The 10,536-nt window shown below is 44.6% G+C and overlaps 1 protein-coding gene across 1 annotated transcript; it reads left to right on the top strand.

The window, feature by feature from the left end:
- The first annotated feature begins 1,286 nt into the window (after positions 1–1,286).
- Positions 1,287–6,695, top strand: LOC112246615 (complement C3-like). Its single transcript, XM_024415058.2, has one exon. It carries the CDS (start codon positions 1,322–1,324, stop codon positions 6,314–6,316), a length of 4,995 nt encoding a protein of 1,664 aa, XP_024270826.2. The 5' UTR covers positions 1,287–1,321; the 3' UTR covers positions 6,317–6,695.
- The last annotated feature ends 3,841 nt before the right edge of the window (positions 6,696–10,536 follow it).

Genomic DNA, 10,536 nt, shown 5'->3' with positions numbered 1-10,536 from the left:
AAATGCCCGGTTCACTCTCACATACATGCACTCTATTGCGCGCGGCCGATTTGACTTTTCCAATAGACACCAGTTGAAGCCGGTTCGTTTGTTCGCGATGATCATTGTTTTACATGATAAAAACATCATTTTGCTCGATTCTGCACTTAGTTTGACCAGTTTAGTCAACATATAATATGTAATTTTGAAGTTTGATTGCGCAAGAGTGCACCAGAAGGAGCAGAAGTTATTTTGGGTGCATTTCAGCTGAAGCTGTTAGCATATGCTAATACAAAGACGCACAACTTGAAACCAAACGATGTATTGGGTATGACTCCTTCTACGTCTTCTGATCGAAGAACATCAAAGGTAAGGGAATATTTATGTGGTTATTTTGGGTTTCTGTGGACTCCAAACGTAGAGGAGACACTGCTAATATCTGAGCGCCGACTCATAGCATAGACTAGTGAACGAATTCTGTAACGTTAAAAATAAATGTAACACAGCGGTTGTATTAAGAAGAAGTGTATCTTTGTAACTATATGAGAACATGTATATTTAGTCATGTTTATTGCTTGTTATCTGACGTTATCTGTCCGAGCTATCATAATTTCTCCGGACATTTTGAGTAGCATTTTTGAAATGTCGTCATTGTAAACAGAGATTTATGGATATTAATGGCATATTATTGAAAAAAAAAAAATGTACTGTGTAACTGTAATATTACTGTCATCTGATGAAGATTTTCAAAAGGTTAGTGAATTATTTATTTTTTAATCCTACTTTTAAATTTTATATTTTCTGGGACAAAATGGCCGCTTGCATTTTGTTTCGGTGGTGGTCTAATATAAATGTGTGCTATGTTTTCGCCGTAAAACATTTTAGAAATCTGACTTGCTGGGTAGATGAACAAGGTGTTTATCTTTCATTTGAGCTATTGGACTTGTGTAGGTGTGGAGGTTAAATATGTCTAAGAATATTTTCACATTTTGCTGATTAATAGCTTGAGCCGTATCACTTTTTTTTGATAATTTTAGCATTAAGAGGTTAAGTTGTTTGTTTCAGTGGTTTAACATAAATCACAGAGGTTCCATAGGTCCAGTACATTTCCAGCCTGTATATCTCTCTGATAGATATTGTGCTGTTTGTTTTGCTTAACAGTGAACTTTCCAACTAGCATTATCAGGACCGCTGGTTTCCCAACTCTACTGCTGGGAAGTAACACACCCCCTGGGGGAGTCACCACTGGAACTCCTCCCACAGAATGTGCTAACCCTAGACAAGATAAAAGTCAGGGTTGGAGAGTGAAGGCACTATCACAGACCCAAAATCAGTGGTGGAGATGTGGGTCGGCAACTTGCTGTGTCAGGCCGCTCTGGTTGTAGCCCTCTCCTTACCTACCTTATCTGATGGAGCTGCTCTACAAGTGTTGTCAGCTCCTAACCTGCTTCGTGTGGGCAGTAATGAGAACATCTTTGTGGAGTCTCAAGACCATACAGGAGGTCCCCTGAATGTTAAGATCATGGTGAAAAACCACCCTACGCAGAGCAAAGAGCTGGTCTCTAAATCAGTGGTTCTGGATCAAGCAAACAACTTCCAGGCTATGACACAACTGGTCATCCCAGAGGGGGACCACTTTGTGGATGACCCCAAGCAGAAGCAGTATGTGGTCCTGCAGGCCCAGTTCCCTGACCACCTCCTGGAGAAGGTTGTCCTGGTCTCCTTCCAGTCTGGATACATCTTCATCCAGACTGACAAGACCATTTACACACCGGGCAGCCCTGTCTACTACAGAGTGTTCTCTATGACTCCTGGCCTGGAGCCTCTGACCAGGGAGATATTTGAGGACAAAGAAGTTGCCGAGAACAAAGAGATCGCAGTCTCTGTGGAGATCATGACTCCTGAAAACATCACCATCTTCAGGGAGATCGTCAACCCAGATAAGGGAGTAAAATCTGGACAGTTCATTCTCCCTGCGATCGTCAGTTTCGGGACATGGCATGTGGTCACGAGGTTCCAGAGCACTCCTCAGATGACCTTCTCCTCTGACTTTGAAGTCAAGGAGTATGTTCTGCCCAGCTTCGAAGTTAGTCTGACCCCAGGTAAAGCCTTCTTCTACATCGACGACAAAGACTTGACCGTTGACATCACTGCTAGGTATCTATATGGTAAGGAAGTGACAGGGACAGGCTATGTGGTGTTTGGTGTCATCACAACAGAGAATGAAAAAAAGAGCTTCCCCGCCTCTCTGCAGAGAGTAGAGATCAGAGAAGGTAAAGGAGTGGCTTGTCTGAAAAAGGAACACATCACACAGACTTTCGAAAACATCCATAATCTGGTCAGACAATCCATCTTTGTATCAGTCAGCGTGTTAACAGAGGGTGGGGGTGAGATGGTAGAGGCAGAGAAGAGAGGGATCCAGATCGTCACTTCGCCATTCACCATCCTCTTCAAGAGAACTCCCAAATACTTCAAACCTGGCATGCCCTTTGATGTTTCGGTTTACATTACGAATCCCGACAACTCTCCAGCCAATGGAGTGGAGATTGAGGTGGCTCCAGATAATGCTAAAGGGGTGACCAGGGCTAATGGCTTTGCCAAAGTTACACTTAACACCATGGCATCGGCCAAAGAGCTGCCAATCACTGTGAAGACCAAGGTCCCGGGTATCCTCCAAACCAGACAGGCGGAGGCCACTATGAAGGCTCTCCCTTACAGGACTTCCACCGGGAACTTCCTTCATGTTGGGGTTGACTCTAATGAGCTGAAAATAGGAGACCCCATTAAGATCAATCTGAACCTGGGACCCCTCACCATACAAAACCATGACCTTACATACATGTTCCTGAGTAGAGGTCAGCTGGTGAAAGTGGGCAGATTCAGAAGACAGGGCAATGCGCTGGTGACACTGTCAGTGCCCGTCTCCAAGGAAATGCTTCCGTCGTTCCGCATCATAGCGTACTACCATGTGGGAACAGATGACCTGGTGGCAGACTCTGTCTGGGTTGACGTCAAGGTCTCTTGCATGGGCTCGCTGAAAGTGACGTCGACCAGGCACAAGGCATCCTATGAGCCTCGTAAGGCTTTCAGTCTGACCATCACTGGAGACCCGGGAGCTAAAGTAGGACTGGTGGCTGTAGACAAGGGAGTCTACGTTCTCAACAACAAACACCGTCTCACACAGACCAAGATCTGGGACACCATAGAGAAGCATGATACAGGATGTACAGCTGGAGGGGGAGCAGACAATATGGGGGTGTTCTATGATGCTGGTCTGGTATTCGAGACCAACACCGCTAAAGGGACTGGGATCAGAACAGACCCCAGCTGTCCTGTTAGTTCCAGGCGGAAACGAGCAGTGACCATCAGTGACGTCATCACTACTATGGCCAGTAAGTACAATGGTCTGGCCAAGGAGTGTTGTGTGGACGGGATGAGGGACAACACCATGGGGTACACCTGTGACAGACGGGCCCAGTACATCATAGATGGGGATGTCTGCATCAAAGCCTTCCTCGTCTGCTGCAATGAGATGGCCACAAAAAAGGATGAATTCAAACAGGATGCACTGCTGCTCTCACGCAGTGAAGAGGAGGATGATGATGCTTTCATGCGGTCTGAAGACATTGTGTCTCGTAGTCAGTTCCCTGAGAGCTGGATGTGGGAAGACGCCAATCTTCCTGAATGCAACGCCCAAGATAAGCACTGCGAGACCACGTCTATAATAAAGAACAACTTCCTGAAAGATTCCATCACAACCTGGCAGATAACAGCCATCAGCCTGTCTAAAACTCATAGCATCTGTGTGGCAGATCCGTTTGAGATGATAGTTCTAAAGGATTTCTTTATTGACCTAAAGCTGCCCTACTCAGCTGTCCGCAACGAACAGCTGGAGGTCAAAGCAATCCTCCACAACTACAGCGAAGACCCCATCACTGTGCGTGTTGAGCTGATGGAGAATGGCGAGGTGTGCAGCTCGGCAAGCAAGAAGGGTAAGTACAGGCAGGAAGTGAACATGGACGCCATGTCCACCCGGGTTGTCCCCTATGTCATCATCCCTATGAAGCTGGGCCTGCACTCCATTGAGGTCAAGGCATCAGTGAAAAACTCTGGCAGCAATGACGGTGTGAAGAGGGACCTGCGCGTTGTGGCTGAGGGAGTGCTGGTCAAGAAGGAAAACAACGTACTCCTGAACCCGGTTAAACATGGTGGTGAGCAGACGGAACACATACCCAGTGGAGTGCCCCGGAACCAGGTGCCAAACTCTGATGCTGACACACTGATCAGTGTGACAGGTGGAGAGCAGACCAGTGTGCTGGTGGAGCAGGCCATCAGTGGAGACTCTCTGGGCAATCTGATAGTTCAGCCAGTCGGATGTGGGGAACAGAACATGATCTACATGACCCTGCCTGTCATTGCTACACACTACTTGGACAACACCAAAAAGTGGGAGGATATTGGCCTGGACAGAAGGAACACAGCCATCAAGTACATCACCATTGGTTACCAACGTGAGCTGGCCTACCGTAAAGAAGATGGCTCCTACGCTGCCTGGATCCACACAAAGAGCAGCACCTGGCTGACAGCGTATGTAGTCAAGGTGTTTGCCATGTCCAGTACATTGATCAGTGTTCAGGAAAATGTGCTATGTAGTGCTGTCAAGTGGCTGATCTTGAACACACAACAGCCAGACGGCATCTTCAATGAGTTTGCTCCTGTCTACCACTCAGAGATGACGGGTAACGTGAGGGGTTCGGACAGTGATGCATCTATGACAGCCTTTGTTCTCATCGCCATGCAGGAAGCAAGCTCACTGTGTGAGAAGTCTGTCAACAGCCTACCAGGCAGTATGGATAAGGCAGTAGTGTACCTCGAGAAGCGTCTTCCCCACCTCACGAACCCCTATGCTGTAGCTATGACTTCCTATGCTCTGGCCAATGCAGGGAAACTCAAAAAGGAGACCCTACTGAAGTTCGCCTCTCCACAGCTGGACCACTGGCCAGTCCCAGGTGGTCACCAGTACACGCTGGAGGCCACTTCGTATGCCCTGCTTGCCCTGGTCAAGGTGAAGGCCTTCGAAGAGGCCGGCCCAATAGTCAGGTGGCTTAACAATCAGAAGAAAGTGGGAGGGGGATACGGATCCACACAGTCCACCATCATGGTGTTCCAGGCTGTGGCTGAGTATTGGAGCAACGTGAAGGACCTGAAAGACATTGACTTGAACATCAACCTAGAGGTGGCCGGCAGGGCATCAGTCACCAAGTGGTCCATCAACAACAAGAACCAGTTCCACACTCGTACAGACAAGGTCAACTCCATAGACAAGGACTTGACAGTAAAAGCCTCAGGAAATGGTGAGGCGACCTTGTCGGTGGTGACACTGTACTATGCCCTGCCAGAAGAGAAGAACAGTGACTGTGAAAGCTTTGACCTCTCTGTCACCCTCACTAAGATGGACAAAATAAGCCACGAGGATGCCATGGAGTCGTTTATGCTCACTGTTGAGGTGTTGTATCGTAACTCAGAGAGAGATGCGACCATGTCTATCCTGGACATCGGCTTGCTGACCGGCTTCATCGTAGACATAGGTGATCTGAAAATGTTGTCCAAGGGGAGGGAGCGCTACATAGAGAAGTTTGAGATGGACAAAGTTCTGTCTGAAAGAGGATCTCTCATCCTCTATCTGGACAAGGTGTCCCATAAGTTAGCAGACAGAATATCCTTTAAGATTCACAGAGTACAGGAAGTAGGAGTTCTACAGCCTGCTGCCATCTCTGTATACGAATACTACAACCAAAAGCACTGTGTCAAGTTCTACCACCCACAGAGGGAGGGTGGAACTCTGAGCAGACTGTGTCTTGGAGACGTGTGCACGTGTGCTGAAGAGAGCTGCAGTATGCAGAAGAAAGATGAGCCTGATGTCAACCGCATAGACAAAGCCTGCGGCGCGGGACTGGATTATGTTTACAAAGCTACGGTGGTGGACTCTAAGCTGACGACACACGCAGATACATACACCATGAAGATCGATGACGTCGTCAAGCCAGGTACTGATGAGGTAATAGCGGGAAGGAATCGTGACTTCATGGGACTATCTTACTGTAGAGACGCTCTGGGCCTAAAGCAGGGGAAAACATACATGATTATGGGGAAGTCTGAAGACCTGCACAGAGTGGAGGAAAATGGACTGTTGCAGTACAAGTATGTCCTAGGAGAACAGACATGGATAGAGTACTGGCCCTCACAACAAGAGTGCACGTCCAGAGACTACAGAATAGTCTGTCTGGGCATCGATGAGTTCATTAACCAGATCACAACGTTCGGCTGCCCTGTTTAGTTTCTCTTCTTGTTTTGTTAAATTTAAATTTTTGTAACATTTCAATCCAGGTTGCATGCCCTGTCATAACTCATTGTAACCTTGAGAGTGTACGACGATGAGTTTGACCACTTTGAATATATTCTGAAGCTGACCCGTAAATGATGTACACTGTGCACAATAAAGCTGTTTGGGAAATAAAATGAAAAAAGTTAACCTATGATGATGACGACTGCAAATGGCACACTTCCACTTACATTTATATGTGCCATTTGCAGTCATCTTCGTCATAGATTACTATGCCATAGCTACATTTTCTATGCCTTTATTTTAGCACTAAAATGACACCTGCCTGCTATAATAAGCATGAAAGAAATGCATTAAAAAAAACGTTGTCTCATTCCTTTGTGTGCGTACCACCAGTCATTTTGTGGATTTAATTGTTTATTGGTTTTAAACACCAATCAAAGACTACTTCAGTTTAAAGTTGAGTGGGATGATAACTGTTTTTGTTCTCATTCTGGTCCATATGGTAAATCAGTACTATGCATCTTTCAACACTTCATCATTGTTTTTACCAAATGCGATCAGGATTAGCAAACATTTTCTCCTGCCCCATACTTTACTCAGCAAATAAGATGCACTGTATACAAGTAAGTCAGGGTAATAGACACTTTGATCACTGCTTTTACCGATGTGGAAACTTGTTTATAGAAACAAGATGATTTATAATCAGAGGTTAATTTATTATGAGCAAGGTTTTTACATTAGGGGTACAGACAAAGGACACTGACGCTTACCAGGAGGAAGTGTGTCTCTGTGATTGACGGGAGATATGCAGTATGTATTTTAGTAGAAAACAGTTGTAGTGGGATCGCACGCACACACACACACACACACTGATGCGGAACCTTTTATGTAAGCCTTGGGGATGACACAGCCGGAGTGTTTGAAGGACATTGCAGTCTCAATCAGTGAAGATTAAAGACAACAATATCAATAATCACCCCACATTAACCATAGCCCAACATCCTCACTTCCTGAACCCAGATGACAAAGCCTGGTGCTAACATGCGTCCTTTGTCCTGATCTTGTCAACATTCTGATTGTGTCCACATTTTTTGACAGGTGTAGACAATCAAAATACACATTGTGAACTAATTGTAATCATATCTTTCTGACCACATCCGGAGGTAGTCAGGCAAGCAGGCATTTAATTTTTATTTATTTTATTTAACATTTACATAACTAGGCAAGTCAGTTAAGAACCAATTCTTATTTACAATGACAGCCTACACTGCATTGTATCTTACAAGTGTACAGATCTGGTTGGTGAAACAATTTAACTCATTATTATAGCCAAAGTAAAATGATTGACTAAGGATGACATTATTTTGAAACAATATCTCTCTTTAATACATGGAAGGACTAGGAAATATCAGCACAATGCTGAGAGAATGGACAGATAACACATTTCAATACCATTTCATATTTTAACAAACCTAACGCAATGGTCAATCTAAGCGCAGGCAATAGTGCTATAAGTTCAAGGTCCCTCACTGGCCAATCAGAACGTGCTCCAAGGCGAAATATGTAGTTGCTTCAGGTTGTGTATTTACAGTTTTTTATGTATTGCCTTGGAATCAACTCCAATTCCAATGTTAGTCCATTGTAGTTTGTTAAATGGCTTACAGAAACGAAATAACAAACTATAGACCTATCCCATCTTTGCTAAATAGGCTAACTTGAACCCATTTGCAGTCCACATTGTTCTAAATAATTGCATGGCCTCAATCTCATTCACACTGATATAGGGGCTAGGCCTAGTGTAAATTCGTTATGGCGGAGCATGGACATGCCAAACATTGTCAATAGGCAAGATTAAATTCATTATTGATAAGGCCTAAAAAGAGAACAAATAATTCTAATCAAATTCTAAACAAAAGGAAACAAATGGTTTTAAATAGGAAAATGGTATGTTTGAATCAATGTTATTGTTTCGAATCAAATAACATACAAATAACATCAAATAACATACAGTCCCAGTCAAAAGTTTGGACACACCTACTCATTCAAGGGTTTTTCTTTATTTGTACTATTTTCTACATTGTAGAATAATAGTGAAGACATCACAACTATGAAATAACACATGGAATCATGTAGTAAGCAAAAAAGTTTTAAACAAATCCAAATATATTTTATATTTGAGATTCTTCAAAGTAGCCACCATTTGCCTTGATGACAGCTTTGCACGCTCTTGGCATTCTCTCAACCAGCTTCACCTGGAATGCATTTCAAATAACAGGTGTGCCTTGTTGAAAGTTAATTTGTGGAATTTATTTCCTTCATTATGCATTTGAGCCAATCAGTTGTGTTGTGACAAGGTAGGCTTGGTATACAGAAGATAGCCCTATTTGGTAAAAGAACAAGTCCATATTATGGAAGAACAGTTCAAATAAGCAAAGAGAAACGACAGTCCATCATTACTTTAAGACATGAAGGTCAGTCAATCCGGAAAATGTCAAGAACTTTGTGCTGTCGCAAAAACCATCAAGCCCTATGATGAAACTGTCTCTCATGAAGACCGCCACAGGAAAGGAAGACCCAGAGTTACCTCTGCTGCAGAGGATCAGTTCATTAGAGTTACCAGGCTCCGAAATTCCAGCCCAAATAGTTCAACACATCTCAACATTAACTGTTCAGAGGAGACTGCGGGAATCAGGCCTTTATGGCCGAATTGCTGCAAAGAAACCACTACTAAAGGACACCAGTAAGAACAAGAGACTTGCTTGGGCCAAGAAACACGAGCAATGGACATTAGACCAAATTTGAGATTTTTGGTTCCAACCCCTGTGTCTTTGTGAGACGCAGAGTAGGTGAACTGATGATCTGTGCATGTATGGTTACCACCGTGAAGAATGGAGGAGGAGGTGTGATGGTGTGGGGATGCTTTGTTGGTGACACTGTCAGTGATTTATTTAGAATTCAAGGCACACTTAACCAACGTGGCTACCACAGCATTCCGCAGCGATAGACCATCCCATCTGTTTTACGCTTTGTGGGACTATCATTTGTTTTTCAATAGGACAATAACCCAACACACCTCCAGGCAGCGTAAGGGCTATTTGACGAAGAAGGAGAGTGATGGAGTGCTGCATCAGATGACCTGGACTCCACAATCACCCGACCTTGTTACGCAGGGTGGAGCAGGTGAAGACTCAGACGAGGAGACAAGTGTAAGTTAGCCAAGGTATTTATTGAAAAGTGGGGTGGGGGTGGGGGGGTGCAGGCCAGGGGGAGCTCGGGCAGGTAAGCAGGTCCAAAGCGGAATCCAAGGAAGCAGTAGGGCGGGGGTCCAGGGAAGCAGGACTGACGAGACGAGGGACTGACAACAGGGACCAGAGTCAGAGCAGACGGAATGAGCAGAGACTACAATCTGGCAGTGTGGAAGTGGCAGGGCTGAGTATTTGTAGAGGTCTTGATTATGGAACAGGTTGCAGCTGGTGGGGATCTGCTCTGACTCCAGCACACCTGTCTCCACTCACACAATCAGATACACCCACACAGAGAGAGGAATGGAGAGAGCAATGGGGGAGTGGCAGAAGGTTAGGGAGACACAGGATGAGAAGTAGAGGGCGTGGCAGGGGCAGATGTAACATACCTCAACCCAATTGAGATGGTTTGGGATGAGTTGGACCGCAGGGTGAAGGAAAAGCAGACAAGTGCTCAGCATATGTGGGAACTCCTTCAAGACTGTTGGAAAAGCATTCCATGTGAAGCTGGTTGAGAGAATTCCAAGAGTGTACAAATCAATATATTTCGATTTTTTAAAACACTTTACTTTTTAAACACGTTACTATACGATTCCATGTGTGTTATTTCATAGTTTATGTCTTCACTATTAATCTACAATGTAGGAAAAAAAGTACAAATAAAGACAAACCCTTAAATGAGTAAGTGGGTCCAAACTTTTGACTTGTACTGTATGTCTAATTAAATATTAAATTCAGCATAATTTCAACCGCCCAGTATACACTGAGCATACCAAACATTAGGAACACCTTCCTAATGTTGAGTTGCACCCTCCCATTTTGCCCTCAAAACAGCCTCAGTTTGTTGGAGCATGGACTCTACATGGTGTCGAAAGAGTTCCAAAGGAATGCTGGCCCAAGTTGACGCCAATGCCTTCCACAGTTGTGTCAAGTTGTCTGGATATCCTTTGGGTGGTGGACTATTCTTGA

This window comes from Oncorhynchus tshawytscha, linkage group LG03 (assembly GCF_018296145.1).
Source record: "Oncorhynchus tshawytscha isolate Ot180627B linkage group LG03, Otsh_v2.0, whole genome shotgun sequence".
Taxonomy (NCBI): Eukaryota; Metazoa; Chordata; class Actinopteri; order Salmoniformes; family Salmonidae; genus Oncorhynchus; species Oncorhynchus tshawytscha.
The sequence above is the reverse complement of the archived record's forward strand: the minus strand, read 5'-3'. Positions and strand labels throughout refer to the sequence as shown.